The following is a 27,576-nucleotide window of genomic DNA, read 5'->3' as shown; positions in this document are numbered from 1 at the left end:
TTAGCACTGATATTTGATTGGTAATAATAAAGATGATTAGTTACGCCATTAAGTCCAATCCAATTGGCATTATGAGGATGCCCACAATTCCCAAAGTTAAAGGCATGCTTCCTTTTTCGACAAACCCTTTCACCAGTTCCATTTCTTTTTTAATCACATTAGGTGAGTCCCAATTAATGGCGGAATTCTCAAGAATGTGTTTTGGTGGTAGTTAAACTTAATTACTAACCAGGAAACCCCATTTACCGACCAAGTTTCGTTTCTTTTCTTTTCTTTTAGACTCTATACCATCCTAAAACAGCTCTGAGATAGTTGGTATCTAGCCGTTTTTATGTCACATGCACCAACCGGGTGCAATACAACAACGTAGTTCAAGTGTGGGAGAGTTTATAAATTAAACTTGGAATGTATGTACCTCCTTCATTCATCATCTGAACCTGAAAGAGAGACTCCAAAGAGAGAAACTAATGCCGCATCTTCCTCTAATATTGATGGACTACTTAGTGTCTCATATCAAATTTAGTGATGTAGCTGTTGCGTTACTTGGTTTATTCGTATTCAGTTGTATAATTCAGAAAGTCACAAACAAAGGTCCAATGTTATGGCCAGTAATGGGAATAATACCTACAGTCTTCTTTCACTTCAATCACACTTATGAATGGGTAACTGAAGCTTTAATCAGAAGTGGTGGAACTTTTTACTACAGAGGCATGTGGATGGGTAACGCTTATGGAATTATTACTGTCGATCCTTCAAAACTCGAGTATATGCTTAAAACAAGGTTCACAAACTTCCCTAAAGGAAAATATTATAGGGATAGGTTCTTCGATTTACTTGGTGACGGTATTTTTAACGCTGATGGTGATACATGGAAGGAACAACGACGTGCTGCTACGTTAGAGATGCATTCGAGTCGGTTTGTAGAGTATTCTTTTCAAACCATTCAAGAGTTGGTGCACATAAAGTTGTTAAAATTGATAGAGAAGCTGGTTATTTCTAAGGAGAGTATTGATCTTCAAGACGTTTTTCTGAGGTTTACGTTCGATAACGTTTGTACTGCAGCATTTGGAGTAGACCCTGGTTGTTTGAGTATCGATCTTCCCGATGTTCCTTTAGCCAAGGCATTCGAACGGGCCACAGAGCTGACTTTGTTTAGGTTCACCGTACCTCCTTTCATATGGAAAGCCATGAAGTTATTCTGTTTTGGTTCTGAGAAGGAGCTCAAAAAGGCAGTTGGAGTTGTTCATAAGTTTGCTGACAAGGCTGTGTGCAACAGGAGAACGGAGTGCTATAAATCGGGTAGCTTAAGTGATCGATCTGATTTATTGTCGCGGCTCACCGAGCTCAGAGATGTTAATCGACCAACCAAGTATAAATTCTCTGAAAGGTTCCTCAGAGACTTTTGTATAAGCTTTATCTTAGCAGGACGAGACACCAGTTCGGTAGCATTGGCATGGTTCTTCTGGCTTTTAAGCAAAAACCCACAAGTAGAGTTCAAAATATTGAACGAGATCAATGAAATTCTCAGCCATCGAAAATCCAAAAATGAAATCATGGACGTGGTATTTACTCTCGACGAACTGAAGCAAATGGAGCATCTTCAAGCAGCGCTTTCAGAATCACTGAGACTTTACCCGTCAGTTCCCTTGGATCTCAAAGAGGTGCAAGAGGACGACTTTTTTCCTGATGGAACCATGGTTAAGAAAGGGTCCAGGGTTCTTTACTCGATATATTCCATGGCCCGAATAGATGGAATTTGGGGGAAAGACTGCAAAGAGTACAGACCAGAGAGGTGGATTAAAGATGGTAAATTTGTGAGCGAGAATCAGTTTAAGTATGCTGTGTTCAATGCAGGGCCTAGGTTGTGTGTAGGAAAAAGGTTCGCTTACTTGCAGATGAAAATGGTTGCTGCTTCGGTCTTGTTGAGATACTCAGTTGATGTGGTTAAAGGTCAAGATGTAGCTCCAAAGCTGACTACTACGTTGTATATGAAGAAGGGGTTGGTTGTCAATTTCAAACCTAGAGAATGATGGATCAATCCCATGGAGTGCAGGTCTGCAAGATAAGTTCAAATAGTATTTGTGCAAGGAAACAGAAGAAATAAGCAAAGAAAGTGTTTCTTTAGTGTGCTTGTTAGGAGGTTGTGTCGTCCTTGTAATAGCAGTGCGATTATGCTGAAATTGGTGTTCTCTTTAAGAGCCTTCTACTATTCAACTCTGGATTTTATTAACAAGCACCTTAATTTCAAGCTCCAATTTCTGGAGCTCGACAACCATCTGATGTAAATATGCATCAAAGACCAAAGAACCATTTATCACTACATGGAAGAAGTACGAAATAACAACAACTTACAATACTAGAGGTAGATAACCAACCAAACATCGGCAGGTGGTCAAAAAACTGTGCAGGCCGACCAACCAGATTGCATCCTAACACCTTAACGAAACTACTAAGACTAACCACCAAAACAGAAAGTTTCAGGAACTAAAGCAACAAAGAGCAAGCTCACGTAGGTAGGGTGTGGACGTCAATAACCTCGCAGTTGCGCATCTTTACTAGTCAGTGGTACAAAGCGAACAGCAGTTTCATCGTGCACGGTGATTGAGCCGTCCTGGTTCTTGTCTATAACCTTCAAATCCTGGAAGATGTTACCAACTGGGATCACCAGTCTACCCCCGGGCTTCAACTGGTTGATAAGTTGTTTTGGAATTTCTGTAGCTGCTGCGCCTACATGAATAGCATCGTATGGTGCAAACTCCGGCCAACCATTCCTACCATCTGTATATCATAGAAACATATATCACAAACTCAATAACTAAGTCATATGAATCTAGTACCTCTGCATAAGAATAGCAATCTTGAGGTGATTTTCATTCAAAAAGTTTGTTTAGACACTATAGAATATAAAAGAAATGGAAATAATTAGTAGAGGAAAAGAAACCCGAGTCTTAATAGAAATATACCACCAACATGTACAGAAAGTGAACCTAGTTCCAGAAATGGTGATGCAGCACTTTTTTGGATATTCTCAATTGAAGCAGAAACCAGCTCAGGGATATGCTCTATACCCACTGCACGACCTTGCGGTCCAACCATACTTGCAAAACATGCTACCAAATACCCAGATCCTAGATGATCAAATGCAAAAAACACAAAACAAATTGGAGGTACAGTAGATATAATCTCATAAATCATACTAAAACGTAATGTAATTCCAAAGGTATCAAAAGGACCTGAACCGATATCGAGTGCCCGCATCCCAGGCAGTAAATTATCCGTCAACAACTCAAGGCATGTAGCATGCATATGAGGTGCAGAAATAGTGGCATTAAAACCAATTGGCATTGGACTATCTGCATAAGCCGCGTTCCCATCAGGTACAAAGAAACCTCTATCAATATTTACCATCACTTCAGCTACCTTTGGCGACCTAATTACACCATATCGCTTTAGATTTGCCACCAATCCCTTGTTCTTTTCCTTACTAACTCTAGTCGTCAAGAACCGCTGCAACATTTTCATTTCATAAAATTCAGTAACAGTGTATAAATTCCCCCGATTGAATTACAGATCAAGTTAACAGTATCGGAATCAGGTTAATTACTTACCTCCATATTCGAGAACAAGGGATTTTTCTTATTATTTGGTTTTGAAGCAGGAGGAGGAGAAGATTTTGACTGTATAGGAAGGAGAAAAGAGTAGCGGAGGATAGGGGTGGTGGTGGTGCTGAGCAGAGGCTTGAGAGGCGTGGAACAGCGACAAGCAAATGCTGAAAACAGTGAAGACGGCATCTTCTTGATTCACACCCACAAATTCCCGCATTTTCCCGAAGGTGATGATGAGGATTGATGATATGTCCCACTCACTTCATCTTCTCGAACTCTCTCCTTTCTGAAAGCACGTACCGCACCGCTTCTCTCATACGTGTCGGGCTGTATCATATTTTTGGTATGACTCATCTAGTATGGTCAAGGTTTGAAAAAACGGGTCATGACAACGGCTGTGACCTTTATGACGCGTTATGATGTCCATAGGTGTAAATCTAAGACTTCTTACTGATATCATGTAATATTTTATTTCATAGGAAAATAAAGGTTATAGATGTTTATAAGATAATCATCAACAACGTCATGCTTCAAAAAAAAAAAAAAATCGTCGACAACATCATAAAGATAAGAAAAATAAAACCCAATTACGAATAAGGATATAAGTTACAAATAAATCGCTAAGAGAAAGAGTGGTTGATTGCAGTGATATTCAATTTTTATAAGAAAGAGGAAGGATGGTATAAACCGGAATAAAATCCGACTATTTAAGATAGTTGCCTTCTTTAAAAGTAATTTGTTATAATCGTTTTTCGAGACAAAGTCGGATGCCCTAAATCTCTTGGGTTGAAGGTGAAATTGAAGCGCCGCCGAGTTGAATCATTAATGTTCTTGAGTAACCCAAAATAACAAACCACAAACCAACCAAAATACCTAGAAATCACCTTGGATTAAATAATGAGGCGACGCGGGGATGTAAAGGATTTTGCCTACTTTTTCTCTTTACATGACTTTAGTTTTATGCACTATAAGAATGATTCTAGTAACCAAATTTAGACAACAACAAAAAGAAGAAGAAAAAAGTGATAGTGTGGTATATAAGCTTGTCTAGTTTTTGGTATATTTAAAGCAGTAGAGTGAAGCAAAACTAAGATATCAAGTAAAGGATTTATCCTGTTATTTCCATTCAAGTTTTTGAAAAAAGTAATGTCCCAAGTCGTACTAACATTCAGCATATATCAACATTAGTCAAATCACTAACTCATATCATGACTAGTACTTTCTTGCTAATGAAGTTATGATTATGGGATTGCTTGGGACGATTACGAATCCATATGAAAATTGAATATGAAGCTTATCATTTTACTTGAAACAAAAGGTTATTCAAAGTAGTTTGCATCCAAAAATTGAATTTCAATTTTCAAGTGAGCAAAATAATTCAGCAAAATCAAAATTACATTTTGCTTGGTAAAACACAACAAAAATGAAAGCAAAAAAGTAGTGTTGTGAATATTCAAGAGTAAAGAACGCACATCATAATCAGTGTGCAAAGTCTGATAAACAACTGACGCGGATTAATGAACAAACTTTATGTTTGAAATACTTAAAATTTCATTTAACAAAAAATATTTATAGAAATTACTTTAGTGACCAGGGAAAGTTGAATGGATGTTTTTCTTTAAAATTATATATATGATGTTACATGGCATCTAGCAAAAAGAGGATATGTAATGTTGGGATTACTAAATTAGGGAAGCAAAGAATAAGTTTATTTTTCACATATCTATCTTTTTCATTGACTATATAATAAGCTCATAACTATAGCAATAAAATTGCATTCAAATAGGGAAAAACAAAACCTTTCGATCACCATCCATTTGTTAACTACTTCTTATTTTAGTTAGTTTCTTTTATTTGTGTGTTTATGGCATCATTGTCACATCCAACATATATGCGGTTGTCACAACAGAGCGTCATAGTGGAACCTATTCATCAGCAACATATAATGAGAAATGACCGTCATCCATTCTCAACATCAGATGACAATGTGATTACAAAACAAATCCAGAGCACACATGCACCAGATGGTCGTGAAGTTGATGTCGCACCAATTCTTTATCTTTGTGAAGATATCTTTGAAAATTCAACCGTAGGCACCATCTTGGAGGTATATATATTTAAATAGCTTCTATACTTTTTTTCCTAGTTCTATTACATATTATTGGCTCAAGATACACTCATAGTTTGATGTTTAATATTATGCATGTGTAGTCAAACAATCAAGCACATATGGATGCCCTGGAAGACAGGACTAATATTGCGGGTTTTCGTAACATGCTTGAAGCTTTAGCTTATACAATTAACAATATTTCGTGCGAGGTATTCTATTTTATATCATCCCTACATCCTCTTTATGTAACGTTAATTTGAATCTTCCTATAATAATATAATTATTTTAATTGATTATTGTGAGCACTAATAAGGTTATATGTTTGACAGATATCTTGCAAGTGCTCTGGTGGTGGTGATGCTCACGCGATCACTCTAAATTTACTCAATTTGTTATCAAGTTATTCGTGGGATGCCAAGGTGGTGCTAACCTTAGCAGCCCTTGCTGTGAATTACGGGGAATTTTGGATTGTTGCACAAATCCATCAAACAAACCAGCTAGCAAAGTCGATTTCAATTTTGAAACACCTGCCAGATATCCTAGAGCATAGTGATTCACTTAGACCCAGGTTTGATTCCTTAAGGAACCTTATTAAGTCAATGATGGATTTAACTAGGTGCATTATCCAATTCAAGGCCCTCCCCCCACAATACATTACTCCTGATACATATGCGATGTCAATTGCTATAGCCCGTACCCCTGCTGTCGTATATTGGACAATGAGAAGTGTCGTGGCTTGCGCTTCTCAAATAGTAAGCCTCATCGGCTTTGGCCATGAGTATGTTAATTCTCTATCCCTAATAACATTCTAAAAATCAACTCCTCTTATTCAAATTGTTACCAACTAATGTTTTCTCGTATATATATTTATAAAGGTACTTAGCATCGACTACAGAGGCTTGGGAACTTTCGAGCTTAAGTCACAAGCTAAGTAACATTCATGGTCACCTCATGAAACAACTGTCTGTCTGCAATCAACACATAGGTAAAAAAGGTCTCACAAGTAATAATCTCACAAGTGTAGCTATAAGAATTCCTTTTGTCCTCTATATCATTAAAGAGATGATGCAGGATTGCAGCGCAACAAGAAAAACATATATAGTTATATGTTCATGAGACTATAACACATACTATAATATAAGGATCTGTACAATTATATGATGTTAATCGGATTATTTTTTCTTTTTTAAAATCAAGTATATTTCAAAACAAATATCACATTATTGATTCTAAATACTCTATGCAGACAATAATAGACATGCTGAAGCATATCAAACACTTGTACGCATGTTCGAAACGTCCCACATTGATAGCTTGAAAATTCTCAAGGCTTTGATTTATCCAAAAGATGATATTATGCCACTCTATGACGGTTCCAACAAGAAAAGGGTTTAATTCTAAACTAATTTTATTTGCATGTTTTAGTGACTTCAATTGTATTCCCTTATTTGCCTTTCACCTTTTTAACTTTGATAAATGTGCATGATTATATCAGGTAACTCTTGATGTGTTGAGGAGGAAAAATGTGTTATTATTAATATCAGATGATGAAATGCCTCATGAAGAACTTTCAATTCTCGATCAAATGTATAGGGAATCACGACACCAACCGATAAGGATGGACGGTCAATATGAAGTTATATGGATCCCAATTGCGGATAAGTTAACACCATGGACAGAAGCCAAAGAACAAGAATTTGAGGCATTACGATCGTTGATGCCATGGTTCACCGTTCACCATCCTTCATTGATTGATCAAGCCGTGATTAGGTACATAAAGGAAATTTGGCACTTCTCTAAGAAACCAATTCTAGTTGTATTGGATCCACATGGAAGAGTTGTATGTCTTAATGCACTCCATATGATGTGGATTTGGGGAAGTTTAGCATTTCCATTCACTAGTTCAAGAGAGGATGCGCTTTGGAAGGAAGAAACCTGGAGGCTCGAACTATTGATGGATGGAATTGATCCAACTATCCTCAATTGGGTGGGTGTCTTTATCGTATAACAAGATTATTTACATTTTGTTGAGCTTATAATTATTAGTAAGTGAGGTCGACATACATTATGCATGGGTTATGCGCTAATATATTAATTTTTCCAAGTTTTGGGTTTTTCTATTTACAGATAGCTGAGGGAAGATTTATTTGTGTGTATGGGGGAGAAGACGTGGAATGGATCAGAAAATTCACAGCAACAGCACGAGTTGTTGCACAAGCAGCTCGAATTCCCTTAGAGTTGGTTTATGTAGGGAAGAGTAACCCAAAGGAACGAGTAAGGAAGAATATAACAACAATAAGTTTGGAGAAACTTAGTTATTGTTGGCAAGACTTAACATCCATTTGGTTCTTTTGGGTCAGACTTGAAAGTATGTGGTACTCTAAAATGCAACTAGGTAAAACTATAGAAAATGACCCAATAATGCAAGAATCATGACGATGTTAAGTTTTGATGGTAGTGAACAAGGATGGGCATTGTTCAGCAGAGGAACCGCACAAATGGCTAAAGGTAAAGGAGAAACAATCTTAACATCATTAACACAATTTGATTCATGGAAAGTTGATGTGGAAGAGAAAGGGTTTCTTTGTGCGATGAATGATCATATTCATACACTTCACACGCCACATCACTGCAACCGTCTTGTATTACCGGGAACTAGTAGAATTCCTGAGGTTGTGATCTGCACAGAATGTGGTCAAACTATGGAGAAATTCGTCATGTATCGTTGTTGCACTGATTGAGCACCATTATTATTTTCTCCTAGTAGTCTACTGCAACTACTACAACAACTGGGTGCACTACTATTATGTCAATCACTGCTATTTTTTATTAACTACTACTCCTGTTTTGTTATTCCAATAAACAAAATTTTAATTGTGTTGTAATAATCTCTTTATAGAGAAACTCATAAGATTTGTAACTATTGATCCTATTTTATACGTCCTCATATCTTTTATGTTTTTTCTGTCTGCAATATACATAAAGCTAACTAATAAGTACATAGTTTCAACTATTTTACTATTATATTTTCATGTTTCGATTTTTCATGTTCCGATATTAGTTTTCTTGCAATTCTTTGCCTTACTACTCTTATTTTCTAGTTTGTAAAAGTATTGGAGCTAATCCATGAAAAGAATCAGCAATATCTGATTTCCTGTCGAATAGAAGAAGAAATTTTCCAATATGGAAAAAAAGGCTAAATGGACATTTTACATATTGACAATTAGTTCCGCGTCTTTTCTAGAACACGTTTTTTTCCCAGGACGTTCACTAGGAAAAGTGATTAGGGTTTCCTTAATGACTATTATGTTATCAATAACACTGATCATTATTGTATCCTCAAATAATTTTGACATTCTTGTAGTTTATTATAGAAAGGTGGTATCAGAACTGGAAAAGAAATAATAATCTTGTTGATTCATGCACTGTTTTGTGTAGGCAATCAGTCTTAAATATGACCCACCACTTGGACTTGGTCAGGTTCCAGGAGAGAAAATATATAGTACTTCACAACTTCGACGACAAAGATATGAGAAGTGGAAAACTTGATAAAATTGATGCTCAAAATAACAAGATGTGTAGTCGATTCATGTCCAAGAATATTAATGTTAACACAAATCTTTCTGTCAATGTTGTTCATGTATCTGGTGAAGGCTACTAACTGATCATATCCCTACATCTGTTTATCCGACTGTGAGAAGCATTGTGCCATGCATGTCGAAAAGCATTAACCACACGGCGACAAGCTTTGGTCATGTGTACGTATACTAGTAAAACAAATGTTTGAAGCATCATTTATATGCATACTATTTATAAGTACAGGTAAACATTAAAGGTGGAGCCTATATGACTATTTATATATGACTATGTGTATATAAAAATAAATGTTTACAAAATACTATTTATATATGACTATGTGTATATTTTTGTATAAGTACAGGTAAACATTAAAGGTGGAGCCTATAGTGTGATACTATGTACCTTTTCTCGGGTTTTAGTGAACTCATTAGTTAAATTATGCACCGAGGGTGCCTAAAACACTAATACTCAAGTGTTTCTAGCATTTTTAGGTTGCCTAAAAACTAAATGTTGTACATAGATAGAGAGTTCTGCCTTAGTTGAAAACCCTTTGGTGCCTTAACATTTTTCATGCATGTTGGACACATGGCATTAAAGAAAATTTGTGTTTTAAGGATAAAAGAAAAAGAGATTTTAACATTCAGAACTTCTTCCCTAATTTTTCTTTTCCTTTTCTCTGGTGATTTCTCTCCTGAAAATTTAGAAAACATGGTTGAAGTCGCGGAAAGTTAGTGAGCTTCGTGGAGGTACAACCACCATATCTTGTTGATGGAGTACATGTTGATTGAATTATATATAGGGAGGAGGATTTTCTATTTTTCAACTGTGAATTTTGATTTTGTGGCAACCGGTGCTCTCCCAAATTGATTCAATGATTCTTATCAATTTGCATGTTTATGTATCACATTAGATGCATGTTGATTGTAACTTTTATGTAATTTCTCGCTTGAATGTAAGTTGTGAAAATAGAAAAATTAGGGTTCTTATCGATTCTGAGGGTTCTTGTTCCTTAATTCAAATTCATGACTAATGCTTGAATGGGTCTGTACGGATTTATATTGGTTTGAAAGTCTAACATAATCAAGCTTAATCATGATAATCGTTGTAGTGATAATGGAAGTTGCTTGATTTTGATTGGTTGTGGTGGATTGATGCCAGAGAGAACAAAAGTAAAAGTTTATTGAATTGTACTGTTCGGTCCTATCTCTTTTATGGAATATATGTTTATATACATCTATGCTTAACTTTTATTTATGAAGATAAATAAACAGGGGTGCAGAGAAATAGAGAAAAGCTGGGAGTGAAGTTTGATGGTGCAGAAAGGGGTGATTGGGGATAGTTAATAGTACTATAATTTGATTTCAACATCCATCATTTTGATTTAACTAAGGTAAACCCTTTACATTTATGAGTTTCATTTTGAATGAGTTGATGATTGTTGATCATTTACTTTGGTTTCTAAGTATGAAATAATATTGTTATTAATTTGTTGGTAGTGTAGTTCTAATTGTATCATAAATTATTATTATAATGATTGGTTAACTAAGAAGTTAGTTAAGATTAGTAATTGTACTCACTAGACAGTAATTTAACTGTATAAATGTGTGAAATCAACCATTTCAGTGAAGATGTATTTTTGGTCATATTAGATCCCTAGTCGTGTATTAACTTTGACATAGAAAACGAACCTAACATTAGTTTATTTATGCAACACATTGCTACTAGAGTGATATGGTTAGATGATGATGAGATGATGTATATATGTTTACAATGGTTGGTATATAAGATATGTTGATGCTAGTATGAGGATTTTCTAGTCGGTATTGAAAAAACGGGGGTATAACAACCACACTCAATAATTCGTTCGGAAATATGTATGGACTAACTCCAATATAATTCCGAGAGCACCATCTTATAAAGAGAGCTCAACCAAGAAAGATATCAAAGAGTTATATCTCAATTTCTCAATACAATATGCAGTTGAACATATAGAAATATGTGAGCCCGATTGATATGGTAAATAGCTTGGATGGTACCAAAGACCAATGCCCAAGTACCAATCAATTCCTATCCAACAATCAAGGTCAGATTTACCAATTGATTGAACTACGCACAACCTGTGATATTTCAATTATATAAAAATATAATGTGGAAAAGAAATAATATAAACGCCAGAAATTTTGTTAAATGGATTATCAAATTGTATTTTATAGTCACTTTATGACACTTTTTACTCTTGTCATCATTTGAAAACTGGTTCAAATCTTGGTAGTTTATTTTGGGAAGTAATTTAAAGTATCACCCATCTGTTGTTAAATCTCACTCATCCTTGAAGGGTTGTCAACTACTGTAAAGGTCTTTTATCATTCACTATCACTAATTTTGCTTGTACTTCAAGAATTAATGTAACTGGTAAATAAAGGAATCGTTTACGTGATTTTTTCCAACCGGTTTCTTTTTTTTCTATCAATTTGATTATACACAAAATCATTTTAGGCTATACTTCTTTGGGCACCGCGTTATCGTTTTTTTTTTTTTTTGATAAAAGGAAATACATTAAGAAACTAAGCCGAAGTAATTACATTGTTCACATTACAGATACATCAAGATAACATATTTTCCTATTACTATCCCATCATCTAGAGTTTATTTTCTGATTATCAAGCTAATTTATCCACTATAATATTACAATCCATATTGACATAATGATAAGAAGAAGAGGCAAAATAATTGTTAAAGTCTAAAGCTTTTAGCAAGAAAGCTTTACTTCTCCAATTGATAACAAAATTTATTTTGTTCATTCCATTAATGACATTGAGGCTGTCATTGAGAAATACTACATTGTCTAACCTGATTTCTTTGGCCCATCTTGTAGCTTCTCTGCAAGCTCTAGCTTCAGCTTCCTCGGGACTTGAACATCTTCATGTTCCTCTTGCAAAGTTACAAATCAGATTATCAGAACTTTTAAGAATTATAACATAAGCAAATTTATTAGAGGTTTTCTTGAAAGCTGCATCAAAGAAGATGTAACTAGTATTATTAGCTATAATTGAATCATCAAACTTGCATCCCGGATGCAAGCAGTCACATTTCCTGCACTATTTACTGTTTTTTTAACCTTGACTCTTTAAAGTTTATGTAATTGGTTAGATCTTTTTTCAAGGACTTGATCAAATCAATAGGGTTGGGCTTAATCCTGTCAAAGACTACTCCGCATCTGTATTTCCATATGTACCATCAGACAGAAACACGAGTTTCTCTGTTTTCAAAATCCTTAAGCAGTTAACACACCAACTTTTGAAATTACTATTGGTAGCAACTGGATATGTGCCTCATATTTTATTTACCATGTACCTACCATTTGGTTTGCATATAGGTGTTCAGTTATGCTTATTGTAGCCATTTCTACCATGCAAAATGTGTTGTGGTCCTTGTGGACCTTGTCTATCCAGAAAATGAAGTGGAAAATAAATATCTTCAGAAAATCATTGTTGTAGGGAGGTCATTTACGTGTCCTGCTCATATTGTTTTAAATAAATATAAACGAAGAGAAAATAGTCCGGTGCACAAATTGCAGTTTGTAGTATGCTGACGTTGTCCTAAGGCATATCACTGTAAATGCTTGTCGAGGTAATCCAGTGACTCTTATATGGGATTATAATAATTGTAATGTCTAAAGCTAATACCCATTATGTTTTTCAGGGATATTACTTTTGGTTATGCAGAGAAACTAGGACTTCTTCAAAGGGGTTGGGATAATTTGTTGCCAAGAAATCGTATCATACTATATTGCCAGTAAGTGATTCTTTAATGTCTTAATTTTAAGGATGATTTATTGCACTACTCGTGAAAACTATTTACAGTAGCCGGTCGAGATCACACGTAGACGGTTGAAGGGTTGATTATTTTTGTTGATGGTGATAAAGTGAGCCATATTTCACAACGTAATATGGGGACACTCCAAGGCATATTTGGCCTAAAAGTTTTAAACCCTGAAAGATGTAGTGGGAAACTTCTTATGGAGTACAAAAATATGATCTTTCAAAGTTATTTTTACTGACGAAGGAAATACTGTTGAATAGCCTATATTTACAGTCAATTTTCAGAACAACTGCACCTAAATTATCTTTAATTTTGTTTTGAGGAATCACAAGGGACACCATCAAGAAACCACATTGCATTTCCTTATGTCGAGGTACGGGAAAAACTGCAGTCTACACATTCAGGCCAGCAAAGAGTTATGGGAAGGAAGAGAATGATCCTTGAAGAGGTACAAGAAAGTATATTTGGGAGGCCAAGAAATTCAGTTGAAGTGATGGCGCCTACGAAACAAGTAAATTTGTAGAAAACAAGCCCATAAGGTTTTCGGTCCAACGACTGGCTTTAAAAAAAAAGATTGAGCACCAGTAGTGCCTCCAAAATGATTCCAAAGGACAATATTAAGCTTGTGATAGATCATTTTTTATATTATTGGTCGGGCAAGATACGCTTCTTGACCCATGAGCAATTCCATTGTATGCCCACATATAATGGAAGAATGGTTGAATCTGTTAAGATAAGTTTTTACAGAGAACCCTACGAGTGACTACTTCCATTTTCCGATCTTCGTATATATAGAATATTTGTTATTCTTATTAGGTAAGGAAATTGCCGCAAAACTTAGGGTTTATAGAAAGTATTTCTCTTCCATAATTTCTCTAGGAGACTAGGGTGTGAACAAGTAGTATATTCTCTAGTAGATTATATTCAAGACTTCACTGCAATTAAAGAACAAAGAAAGATTCTCAAAGAAGAGGCTCGTAACAGCAATTAGTCGATCCTGCGGATTTTGGGTTTTCCGTATGTAAGTAGCCTACACAAATCCATTTGTTTGAATCATATTTTTGTAGCAGTGGCATCTAGAGCTATCTAGTATTGCTTGATTCGGCGATTTGAGTATTCTTGTTTAGTTCCATGTGATAATCTGATTTTTATTCTTTCATCACATGATTGATTGATTTTATATTAAGATTATCACTATGTATATATATTGAGCTTTCGTATCTCAAGGACGTATTGTATGCAGTAACATGATGTTTTTGAATCTTTGTGAGTAAATATGTTAATACTGTTTATCATATTGAATATATCATGATTGTGTGCACTATAAATATATATACTTCTATTAACAAATTTTTGTTTTGTGTGAAAAGATGTTTATATTTTGTGTATGAGTTAAAATCCATGTTGTGGTGATGATTTTATTATAGTTCTTTAACTATCACAGTATACAGTAATGATTTTTTGGTTCGATTAACGACTAGATTCTGGCTAAAATCTTCTTTGGATGATATCTTTGTGCTGTGTATGGTAACTCATGATGATTTTGTATCTTTATGTGTATTTGTTTCGCTATACCTTAATCTGTGCATCTATGCGGTTGTTTTATGATTAAAGAGTCATCTTATTATGCATCCATATGAATCACATGTCTTCATATTTTTTGAAACTATTGTGAGTTTCTGATACCCGAGTAAAGAGATGAAGTCTAAGTGGGCTTTGTGTCCCTAACAGGCTTAGTATCCAGTATACTTAGAAAATGTATAGAGATGGGTCATATTCTATATTTGTTATAATAGACCCATAGCACTGTATACAGCTACTCGGTGTATTCTCGGAAACAGAAGATGAATGTGTACCGTGGGTTTGATTATTTTGATGTGTATTCTCGGAAACAGAAGATGAATATGTACTGTGAGTCTAAGTTGACAATTCAATTTCTGAATAAGAATAATGCAAATATGAGGATGAAAATAATCAAAGACTCTCAGTCGGGAAACATGAATCTCAGCAATATAGCTATGTTTCTGCAATCACCAATTACTAATAACCCAAGAATATTTAGTACGCTCAAATATTCCGCAATCTCATTAATTCACTGGACACAGACGCGCTCGACTACCGGATTCTACTCATCAAGTTTCCTAAAAGTACGCTCTCTAGGTGTGACTTAAACAAATGCATTAAGTTCCGTGAGATAAGGCTATTCCTAGTGACAAATACAACCTCGACTCATCTACTAGTGTCATTCAATACATACGAATATTTAACAAAATCCCATCGTCAATATTCATATGACGCTACTTGTATTAAGAATCTCTAGACAATTACGGGTCGAAGAGGTCTTAACAAGCAATCAAATTATCAATCAACCATTCAATTTGCAACTTAAACGACTGAAAAATAAATTCATAAACACTTTTAGCATAGTAGTGAATGAGCAATAACGAATAAATTGCAAGACAACAAAGCAGTTTAAATATCAATTGGGATTCATGTTTCGGAAATCAAAATCGTCCCTAATTGGATGCAATTAGCTACTGGAATTCATGGCACAGAAACAACAAAATATGTGAAACTAAACAAGCAAACCAAAGTAACAGCAGCAAGGGGACTGGTGGAGTGTATGGCCTGATGGTAGTATGGCAGTGAACCAAGGAAGCTCGCTACTGGTGGTAATGGAACCGTGGCATGGTAACTGTGGAATGGTGGCTGTGAAGTGGAAAGTTTGCTGCTGGCTCGGTGCTTGACAGGTCCAGGTACTCGTGCTTCTGCTGATAGGTGAAGGTGATTGGCGAACTGGTGATGATGCGATAGCTGCTGGTGTTGGTGGTGGGATGTATGCAGGTGATGGAGAAGACGATGCTGGTGGAGATGCAGGTGGACGCAGATGATGGTATGCAGATGGTAATAGTATGCAGGCGGTATATGATTGTGCAGGTGGTGATGATGATTGGAGAGGAGCATAGAGCTCCTCTCTGTTGGTTGTGAAAACAGTCGCAAGGGGGTATATGATGATCCTCCAGTAACTTTCTTCTCCTCCTTTTTATAACTTCTGATCCCTGCAAAATCGAATCGGGCAAACGCCCCACTTTCTTAATACACACAAACTCTCCAGATTTCCAAATCTCAGCCAACATCTAGGCCATTCATTAACCAATTGAACCACAGAAAACCATCGGAAACACACTTGTTGGCTCGGAAACTTGGAAAATACTTCTCAAACTCGTACACTTCTTTCCCTGACTTGTCGTATTGAAACTCAATTCCAAGTACAACCTACTTTCCTTGGCCATCTGACTTCTAAATCAAGTCCCACCGCTGAGAAAACCTTGAACTCTGAACCCACAGCAAAGACTCAAGCCTGTAGCTGTGGCTCAAGATACAAATACTCAAACTGCACCCTTTGTGCCGTGTATTTCTATGTTTAAATCGAATGCTGAACTTGACCCTGAACTAACCCATGTACTCAGCAATGAACTGTAGCTAGCAGCTGCAAATAACTAAAGAGAACTGGTCGTGACTGAGACTATGTTTACTCAGGGGTTTTCACAAACACCTCGTATGCCAGAAGTTGGTGATACACATTAAACTCGTTGTTGATTCTTAAAATCATTCCATCTCCTTCCCTGTTAGCGATATAACACAAAACCATGGCTCTTAATCATTCAGATACACATTTTAAATATAACCATTCAGTTCATAGCCGATATATAACAAATCAACGGCAACACCTAAATTTCCTCATCTGAACTTCACGGCCAATCCCTGTCCAAGTCTGATTCATTCGAATTTGATGCTAACCCATTCTGTATTGAGATCGAACAAACTCTTATAAGCTTCCTATTCTTCATTATTCAACAACAATAATCAATGGCAGCAAGATCAGCTTCTTCCCTGAATTTTCTTGTCTTCAAACTATATCCAGATAGAACTCATTCTTTCCTGAACTCATACCACCTGCTCGGTGTTTTTCTAGACCTCCGAGAAGACCCATCGGAACCTTGTTTCATCTGCCGGCAAAGCTTGAATAACGGCAGCCAGATAGAGCAGTAACAGCAGACTCCGACGGAGAGAGCTCGGCTTTTCTTCTTGGCTGATGAAGGTTATCGAATGAAATCCTAAATATCATTTCTGAGTTGTTTTACAAGCACACACGTGCAGCACCCTTGTGGTAAAGTCCACTAACCATTTAATGGCCCACTTCACCTTCTTAGCAAATGTTAAGCCCACTTCATAATGACTTCAGACAGTCTCAGACGCTCAGCTACTCCGGTTCATATTGCCGGCACACGAGCTCCATTTCAAGTCCATGCCCTTGCATTTCTCTGACCGCAATAAAGCAAATTAAATTTTCTCTTAGCTCCAGTTTCGTCGTCGAAATCCATAGTCTCCAATTTGTTGACATGAGCTTTAAGCACACAAGCCGCTACGCCCCATTTCGACGCCTTTTTCTTCCTTTATACAAATTAAGTCATTATACCTAAAAAGAAATAAAAACAAACGTAATATATAAAAATACAAGATTAAAAAGAAAAGCATGAGAAATTGTTATCAAAATTGGGTGTTTTAGACACCTATCAAATTCCCCCACACTTAATCCTTGTTAGTCCTCGAGCAAACAAAACAAAATTACAACAACTCCATGTCGTCGAGATTACGGTTACTTTTAGCGAATGTAACAAGCCTTTGAACCCCTAGGTGTCCCTATTGGACGAGTTATAGTCTCGTGAAGGTTTACAAGAGGTATACCTACAAAACCTTTTACTCCAAATTTGAGCTACCTGTGAAGAATCTATGAACGAATCCAAAATGACTACAAGAGGAGGTACCTTGATGCAATCCAATTCATATATAAGTAAAAAAAGCTCTACTCAGAAAGTCGAACAAACCACAATACTCAGAATCTAACTAACCACAATCACACATGAATAGATTAAGAAGATGGACACAAAGGTAGATGTTTGCGAATGTTGACTAAAGTGATCCGCGTTTCCCATATCTGTTTGAAGGTCACCGCCAAGATGAACCTATCCTAATGGATTGAGATACTATCAACTCAACTGGCATGTACACGGGAACCAGTGATCGATAATCCTAATTCTAGATCAACTCGACTGGAAAATACAGGGGAACCAGCGATCGATTTATTAATTGAACAATAATAATAATAACTTTTTTTTTCTTTTTCTTTTTTCACTTTTTTTTTTCCTTTTTAAATTGACAACATGATTAGATCTTTTGGATCTAAGCGCATGCTTCTTGTCAGCAGATTACATGGTAATTCCCATGGATCCTGCATTCCACGCTTGTTTAGGCGACGGTAAAGGGAGAACACACACATATTGCTATCCAAGTGTCAATCTATTTTCTTTTTCATATATACTCCGATTGGTCGAATTGGTCTGGTCTTTTTTTTTTAATAACTCAATCACTCTATTTCATCCTAGCAGTAATAACAATTCGATGTTAGTGACCCACCAAATCACTTAAAGAAACAAAAAGTTTGCAAAAATAAAAACAGAAGGTGATATGGTGACGATTCCGAGATATGGTAACAACTATCATGTTATTTCTAACACCTGAGCTATGTTTTTTTGACTATATTTTTTGGTTCCTCTACTCCTGCAACCAAGATGGTTCCGTCCACTTATATTGTTTAGTGTCATCCTGAACGCACAAGTTTCTAGATTTTGAAGTTTATCATGCAATTTTTTTCTATTTTAAAAAAAAAAAACCAAAGGCATCAAACTCTACAAATTATATACAAATTACATAAACTGATACTCCAACTCATAGCTATTTCTGAACAATAGAGAATAAACACTAAACAAGCTATTTAGTTGGCATCTAATCCCAACTCAGCCAATATATGCCTCATCGTCAAGAAAAAATGCCATCTACTTAGAAAGGTTAGTGTTTATTCTAAATTTTTCAAAAATCTCTAAAAGTTGGAGTTTTGCATACGTCAATTTTTTTCTTATTGAACCCTACCCCCACACTTAAATCAAACATTGTCCTCAATGTTTCAAACCATTGCAAAAATAATAAGAGGAATACTTGAAAAAGACAAGGAAGTAAGAATTGGAATTGTTCAGCTGATTGACGTATACGAGTAACGTTCAAAATAGATTCCCCATATATCAACAGTCTGAAAATTTGGGGTCTACCCATAAAACAATCTGCATATATAGCAAATTTGGCGGTCTACCCATAAAACAATCTGCATATATAACAATAGCTTCACAAGAATATTAGCAAATAGTGGGAAAAATTAAATTATCATCCCACGAGAATCACCCCCACACTTAGTCTTTTCAACACTCGGAAATGTATACAGAACATAAGTGGAAGGAACTTCTACCGGTTCCTCTTGGCAAACATGCACGGTGTTAGACTCAAACACATATGGTGGATACTTGGAAGCAAGAAATTCGGAAAGAATTTTAGAAGTACACAATTCCAGCCCCTAATGAGGCACTTTCCTAAAAGATGGGTTACCAACTCTATGAGAAACTACTTCAAGTGTGGGAGGATCATCATTAGATAGAGATTCACATAAAGGGTTAGACAAACCTTGCAAAACCTCGTGTGTTGCCGGATCCTCGGTACTGCCGGACACTTCCATTCTTACATCACAAGTATCATCATTCTCACTCTTGGTAAGACATTCATTGGTTTTTTCTATAACCAAGTCCTCCTCATCAGAAAAGAAATCAGAATCTTCCATAAGCAAATTATCGTAATCTTTATGTTCTTCATCACAAGTTGACTTCTCATTCAAAGTATCGACTGTATCAACTATCTCTGGATTTGGGGTAGGATGCACAAAGAAGTCATAATCATCATCGCTCTCATACACAACATAAGTCTTACCATTAAAGCTGGCAAACAAGCCGAAACCCTCGGATTAACCCGTGCCCAGCCCGTGAAAACCCGAACCCGGCTTGGCTGGGTTATAAACAAGCCGGGTTCGGGTTAGAGAATTGGTGGCTTGTGGGAAAACGGGTTAACCCGTGCCCGACCCATAAACCCGCGGGTAAACCTGTTAACCCGTGTATAATAATAATTAATAAACAACATTTCATTATCGCCGTTGGATTATCTAGGGTTAATCATATCCCTACGTTTAAGGTATAAAAACATCAAAAATCTGAGCAGACAGATATCTTTTCATTTCTTCTTCCTCTTTCTTTTCTTTCTTCTCCCCATATTATCTTCTTCTGCGGCTGCGCCTCCTCACCACCTCCATCATTTCTCCGGCTGTTGATTAAGTATCAGCTGCTGTTGCTATGTTTCTTTTCTTGTTGGTCGAATTAATTGATAAGAAGAGAATATTTCTTTTGTCCTTTCTCGTGTGTTGCTGAAGAAAAGATGCGAATGATTCAATGATTCACTGGATATAAATCTAGTGACTGTAATCGAAGTTGAGATGGGTTTGTTGCTGGTGGTAATTGGTTACTTAAAACCAGAAAATAATCCATAAATTGAGAAGAAGGTGAAGAAGAGGAAACATGCAGTGAAGAACACAAAGAGAGCTACTATAAAGGTTAAGAATGAAGAGCCAGAAGTTGAAGAAGAAGAAGTTCCCGTAATCCTGTTAGATCGATAGTTTGATTTGGGGATTTGGTTTGATTATTGTTTAGGGGTTTGATTAGTTTTCGAGGATTTGATCTGATTCATTTGATTTAATGTGTCGTTGCAGTTAATTGAGATTTGAGAATATAAAAGAAGAGAATGTTAAAAGGGTATGCCCTAATTTTGACCCCTCTTTTTCAATTTTAGTTTCAAATTGAATTTTTTTTCTAGGTTTTGATTTTTGTTGTGGTTTTTGTTGTCAGAAAAAAAAGGTGCTAAAGAGTAAGTTGCTCAAGGTTTCAATTTTTGCAAATCACTGTCTATTTATGTTCAATTTTGGTGAATTTTTTTTTGAATTTTGTTTTTGGTGAATTGAAGGGAGGAATTGGAAGAGATTGTGATTGTATTGTAGAAAGAAAAAACAGGGAAGAAAGAGTTGGTCTTGGATCTATGAATGAAATGAAAGTGGAATGCTATTGAAGCTGGGGATTAGATGAATGATTAGAAAGCCCCATTGTTGTCTTCCTTTAAAATTAAGCTTTAATTTCGCTTCTGGAGTAAACTAGGTTTACTGTTTTAGATGTTGCAATTGCAAAAAGATGTAATCTGTACTCATTTTATTTTTAATTAAAATTGAGCTTTAATTTTGATTTTAACTAAACAAGCCGGGTAACCCGTGAACCCGCAAGCTTTACCCGTTACGGGCGCGGGTTGAAGAAATGACCACCCGTGAAGAATATCGACCCGCAGGTTTTGGCCCGTGTTAACCCGAACCCGTGTAACCCGTAACAAGCCAGCCCCGGCCCGCCCGTTTGCCAACTCTACTTACCATCAATAATTGTAGTGTTTCTAGACTCAACTTCTTCCTTTTGAATATGAGAATGATCATTATGATCATGAGTTGAGCTAGTAGCACCGTCATTATCAACCTTTTTCAAAGGTTCATCATCCTCGGAATTTTCTTCTTGGGGCTCTTCTCCATTATCCACACGGCGGTTAACCTCATCATGTATGGTCCTAGAAATTGCTTGAAGAGTCTCTTCCGTTGCTCCCTCTTCTTCCAACTGCTCATATTTCTTAAAGAGTTTCTTTATGTTAACACGTTTTCCGTTACTACTCACAATAGATTCTTTAGACCACGTCTCTTCCCGTTGAATGAGTGAAAGATCATAACTACGATCCGAAATAGGTCTAAATACACTATCATATGTTTCACTTGGTACGAAACTTGGCACGTTGGGAGTTGAGTTAATCTGGTTCCATGTACGTCGCAAATCCATGAATCATTAGCATCTGTAAGAAACTAGATTGGAACGTATGAGAAGTATAACTATCCCCCATCCTTGTGATTGTCCACTTACATAGCCACCAAAAGGTTGCTGCGATGTATGAGAATAATCACCAAAGTCTTGTAGAATAGTCATCGCAGCCAAAAGATTGGTTTTGATTATATCCCACATATGGTTGGAAGCTATTGTAAGAGTGAGACTGAAAATCATTACCATAGTATGCATGGTCTTGTGAACCGTATGTATTGTTCCAAAAGGATTCATCACGAAAAATTATGCACACAACTCGTTTAAAGACTTATCTCTTGTTCCCAATTATGCACACGCAAGAAGAATTGTTGTACCTGAAAAATAGGATTCTAAAAAGATAAATTAGTAAAAGATAAAAAAAAATAACAAAAAAAAATAAAAACTATATACAAAAACATAAAATTAAATAACAACTCAAATTGACTGCTCCCCGGCAGCGATGCCAATTTTGACGAGGTGTCGAACTCACAAAAATAAATTCCTTACTTCTCTTACACTAACTAGTAGTACAATGACAAGCAGGTTCGTTCCTAAGGGAGAGTTGAGTCTAAGTTGCCAATTCAATTTCTGAATAAGAATAATGCAAATATGAGGATGAAAATGATCAAAGACTCTTTCTCAGTCAGGAAACATGAATCTTATCAATATAGCTATGTTTCTGCAATCACCAATTACTAATAACCCTAGAATATTTAGTACGCTCAAATATTCCGCAATCTCATTAATTCACCGGACACGGAAGCAGTCGACTACCGGATTCTACTCATCAAGTTTCTTAGAAGTACGCTATCTAGGTGTGACTTAAACAAATGCATTAAGTTCCGTGAGATAGACTATTCCTAGTGACAAATACATAAGCTCGACTCATCTACTAGTGTCATTCAATACATACGAATATTTAACAAAATCTCATCGTCAATATTCATATAGCGCTACTTGTATTAAGAAACTCTAAACAATTACGGGTCGAAGAGATCTTAACTAGCAATCAAATTATCAATCAACCATTCAATTTGCAACTTAAACGACTGAAAAACAAATTCATAAACACTTTTAGCATAGTAGTGAATGAGCAATAACAAATAAATTGCAAGACAGCAAAGCAGTTTAAATATCAATTGGAATTCATGTTTTGGACATCAAAATCGTCCCTAATCAGGATGCAATTAGCTACTGGAGTTCATGGCACAGAAACAACAAAATATGTGAAACTAAACAAGCAAACCAAAGTAACAGCAGCAAGGGGACTGGTGGAGTGTATGGCCTGATGGTAGTATGGCAGTGAACCAAGGAAGCTCGCTGCTGGTGGTAATGGAACCGTGGCCTGGTAACTGTGGAATGGTGGCTGTGAAGTGGAAAGTTTGTTGCTGGCTCGGTGCTTGACAGGTCCAGGTACTTGTGCTTCAGCTGACAGGTGAAGGTGATTGGCGAACTGGTGATGATGGGATAGCTGCTGGTGTTGGTGGTGGGATGTATGCAGGTGATGGAGAAGACGATGTTGGTGGAGATGCAGGTGGATGGAGATGATGGTATGCAGATGGTAATAGTATGCAGGCGGTATATGATTATGCAGGTGGTGATGATGATTGGAGAGGAGCAGAGAGCTCCTCTCTGTTGGTTGTGAAAGCAGTCGCAAGGGGGTATATGATGATCCTCCAGTAACTTTCTTCTCCTCCTTTTTATAACTTCTGATCCCTGCAAAATCGAATCGGGTAAACGCCCCACTTTGCTAATACACACAAACTCTCCAGATTTCCAAATCTCAGCCAACATCTAGGCCATTCATTAACCAATTGAACCACAGAAAACCATCGGAAACACACCTTGTTGGCTCGGAAACTTGGCAAATACTTCTCAAACTCGTACACTTCTTTCCCTGACTTGTCGTATTGAAACTCAATTCCAAGTACAACCTAATTTCCTTGGCCATCTGACTTCTAAATCAAGTCCTACCGCTGAGAAAACCTTGAACTCTGAACCCACAGCAAAGACTCAAGCCTGTAGATGTGGCTCAAGATACAAATACTCAAACTGCACCCTTTGTGCCGTGTATTTCTATGTTTAAATCGAATGTTGAACTTGACCCTGAACTAACCCATGTACTCAGCAATGAACCGCAGCTAGAAGCTGCAAATAACTAAAGAGAACTGGTCGTGACTGAGACTATGTTTACTCAGGGGTTTTCACAAACACCTCGTATGCCAGAAGCTGGTGATACACATTAAACTTGCTGTTGATTCTTAAAATCATTCCATCTCCTTCCCTGTTAGCGATTCAACACAAAACCATGGCTCTTAATCATTCAGATACACATTTTAAATATAATCATTCAGTTCATTGCCGATATACAACAAATCAACGGCAACACCAAAATTTCCTCATCTGAACTTCACAGCCAATCCCTGTCCAAGTCTGATTCATTCGAATTTGATGCTAACCCATTCTGTATGAGATTGAACAGACTCTTATAAGCTTCCTATTCTTCATTATTCAGCAACAATAATCAATGGCAGCAAGATCAGCTTCTTCCCTGGATTTTCTAATCTTCAAACAATATCCAAATAGAACTCATTCTTTCCTGAACTGATACCACCTGCTCGGTGTTTGTCTACACCTCCGAGAAGACCCATCGGAACCTTGTTTCATCTGCCGGCAAAGCTTGAATAACGGCTGCCAGATAGAGCAGTAACAGCAGACTCCGACGGAGAGAGCTTGGCTTTTCTTCTTGGCTGATGAAGGTTATCGAATGAAATCCTAAATATCATTTCTCTGAGTTGTTTTACAAGCACACACGTGCAACACCCTTGTGGTCAAGTCCATTAACCAGTTAATGGCCCACTGCACCTACTTAGCAAATGTTAAGCCCACTTCATAATGACTTCAGACAGTCTCAGACTCAGCAACTCCGGTTCATATTGCCGGCACACGAGCTCCATTTCAAGTCCATGCCCTTGCATTTCTCTGACCGCAACAAAGTGAATTAAATTTTCTCTTAGCTCCAGTTTCGTCGTCAATGTCCATGGTCTCCAATTTGTTGACATGAGCTTTAAGCGCGTAAGCCGATACGTCCCATTTCGACGCCTTTTTCTTCCTTTATACGAATTAAGCCATTATACCTAAAAAGAAATAAAAACAAACGTAATATAAAAAAATACAAGAAGATTAAAAAGAAAAGCATGAGAAATTGTTAACAAAATTGGGTGCTTTAGACACCTATCAAGACTTCACAGCTTAGTGCTGAAATTTGAGGTTTACCGAATGATCCTAAGCATTCAATGACTGGACATCTTAGGGAGATGTCGTCTATGATCCGTGAGTTGAGATCTGCTGGGAATGTTCTTACTGATGAACAACAATTTTTAGTTGTGATAAGGTCGTTTCCTGATTCTTGGGTGCATATGAAACAAATTTTGACTCATAATGAAAGTATCAAGAATTTTTCTGATATCTATCGACACGTTGAGTTTGAGGCAGAGCGCCAAGAGGAAACACGTGTGGTTGTCTTTTATGCTCAAAGTGAGCGCAAACCACAGGGTAAGCGCAAGAACAATATCCAAAAAGATGTCAGCAAGGCAGAAAAGACATCTAAGCGTCGTCGTGGCAAGCGAGCTGGTGAAAAGGATAAGTCCAAAATGAAATGCTACAACTGTGGTAACAAGGGACGCTTTGGTCGTGAGTGCACTGAGCCTTAAAAGGTACCTTTTTCACCCAAGTCTGTAAACATTTGTGTTTATACACATGTATTTGTTGCTCACTTTCTCCCTGAATGGATTGTAAATACGGGAACAACAAGACATGTAGCTCGAGATCGAGCGAGGTTCGTAAATTATCGACGTCTTTCATGTGGTACACAAAGAGTCTACATGGGCAATGGCTCAAGTGAGGAAGTTGTGGAAGTTGGTACTTATCAACTTCATATGCGCTCTGGACGCATTTTAACACTTCACGATGTGCTTTATGTACTTGGAATTCATCATAATTTACTTTCAGTTATTGCGCTTCTTAGTTTTGGATATTCTTTTAAAATTGAAGACGGTAGATTGGACATCATTTATGATGGTATTTTGTTTGGACATGGTATTGATGGTGGATTTTAGTTCAGGGCTAAAATTGTAAAACCAGTATTTAATGTGATGACATCCTGTAAAGGGTAAAGCCGTTTAACAAGTGAGGAGTACCTATTCACTTTATTTATTAGAAGCAATTCAATAAATACACAAAATTCACCCAAAATGGTGCATGTAGCAACAATCCCAAATATTCTGTGAATTTTTAGCATTATTAATTAATGCACGGTTAGCCTAGTGTTTCATGTGTTGTTCCTAGCCGAGCTCTCATTATTGGCATGACATGACGACTGAGTGTTCACTCTCAGCAGAGTAACATGAATTTCCAAGTACCAATTTTGAGACATACACGAAATACTCGTACATGCTATTCTCTGACAAAGAGAATTTCAAATCGATGCACTTTCAACTCGATCGAACGCATTTATTTTCCTTAAGGAAAATACGGACTATCCATATCAGTCTCAGAAACGATCGCTACCACACAAGTTGGTCGCGCAATTTAACCAGCCTAGACGAACCCTAGCAGGAGCAGACGATCACCGTAATGACCACCAGCCGGCCCGTTTTTGCCCTGGCCGGTCGAACACATGTTGTACTCCCAAACACTCATTGAACGCCAGCCCTGAAGTAGGGTGGTTGATCTGGTTCGTTTTGCCTTGGAGTGGCTCGCATGAGCAAAGACTGCCAAAGACAGTCTCAAAAAACATCGCGACCGTCCAACTTCGCCAGCCTAGTTGGACGGCTTGTATCGTTCCGCAATTGATCGGTGAAGTGCTAATATGAAAATTAGTGGGCCCACTCCTCACCTACCCGATCGACTCTCTTGCGGCCTAGCGATAGAGCAGAAAACGCTTGCTCGAAGTAAGGCTGGTGTGATGCTTAAAGGGTCGTGGATTGATCACAACCATCCAACTTTGCCGGCATATTTGGATGGCTTCGATCGCGCCTAAGACCATCGTACAGGTACATATATGTTCACCGTCGGCCCAACATGGGCCCCGCACGGTCGGTCTCCCCAAAGGAGGAGCATAGCCTTCCAAACCGCTTAGCCAAAGTCACGCATACGTGACTGTTTTAAAACCCTAATTAGGGTTTTCGGCGTTGCATAACTGCCGGAGTTCGATCGCGTCCATCCATCTTTGCCAGCCTAAACGGATGGTGTAGATATAGACTTAAGAGGTACCAAGAGTATCAACGTGATCACCGTGGTCCCACCTATGCGTGTGACCAATCGTCCTAGGCCAACCATGGTCGAGCGCCTCGAAACGCACGCCCAAAGGAGGCATATCACACGGTTCCCAAATCCTTTGCGGCAAAGGATTTCTATCGCAAATCGATCACGACCACTCATCTTTGCCAGTCGACTTGAATGGCCTAGATCGCACCTTCATGAGACAAAGTGGTACGGACATGCACACCGGCAGGCCCTCTACACGCATGCCCGGTCGGTCCCACCAAAAGCGTTTTCCATGCTTGATTTCGGTCAAGCTAAAGAG

The 27,576-nt window shown here is 37.3% G+C and overlaps 2 protein-coding genes and 1 pseudogene across 2 annotated transcripts; 2 read left to right on the top strand and 1 right to left on the bottom strand.

Moving 5' to 3' along the window:
- Positions 1 to 273: 273 nt before the first annotated feature.
- Positions 274 to 2,209, top strand: LOC113282389 (cytochrome P450 86B1-like). The gene has a single exon (XM_026531378.1). The coding sequence runs from the start codon at positions 468 to 470 to the stop codon at positions 2,028 to 2,030; it is 1,563 nt and encodes a 520-aa protein (XP_026387163.1). The 5' UTR covers positions 274 to 467; the 3' UTR covers positions 2,031 to 2,209.
- Positions 2,205 to 3,829, bottom strand: LOC113282390 (protein-L-isoaspartate O-methyltransferase 1-like). Its single transcript, XM_026531379.1, has 4 exons — positions 3,609 to 3,829; positions 3,234 to 3,507; positions 2,964 to 3,128; positions 2,205 to 2,778 (listed from the first exon to the last, which is right to left on the bottom strand). Exons 1-4 carry the CDS (start codon positions 3,789 to 3,791, stop codon positions 2,528 to 2,530), a joined length of 873 nt encoding a protein of 290 aa, XP_026387164.1. The 5' UTR covers positions 3,792 to 3,829; the 3' UTR covers positions 2,205 to 2,527.
- Positions 3,830 to 5,397: 1,568 nt separating this feature from the next.
- On the top strand, positions 5,398 to 8,651 carry LOC113282388 (annotated as a pseudogene).
- Positions 8,652 to 27,576: the final 18,925 nt, after the last annotated feature.

This window comes from Papaver somniferum, chromosome 5, assembly GCF_003573695.1.
Source record: "Papaver somniferum cultivar HN1 chromosome 5, ASM357369v1, whole genome shotgun sequence".
Classification (NCBI taxonomy): domain Eukaryota; kingdom Viridiplantae; phylum Streptophyta; class Magnoliopsida; order Ranunculales; family Papaveraceae; genus Papaver; species Papaver somniferum.
Note: the sequence above shows the minus strand (reverse complement) of the source record. Positions and strands in the feature narration are given on the sequence as shown.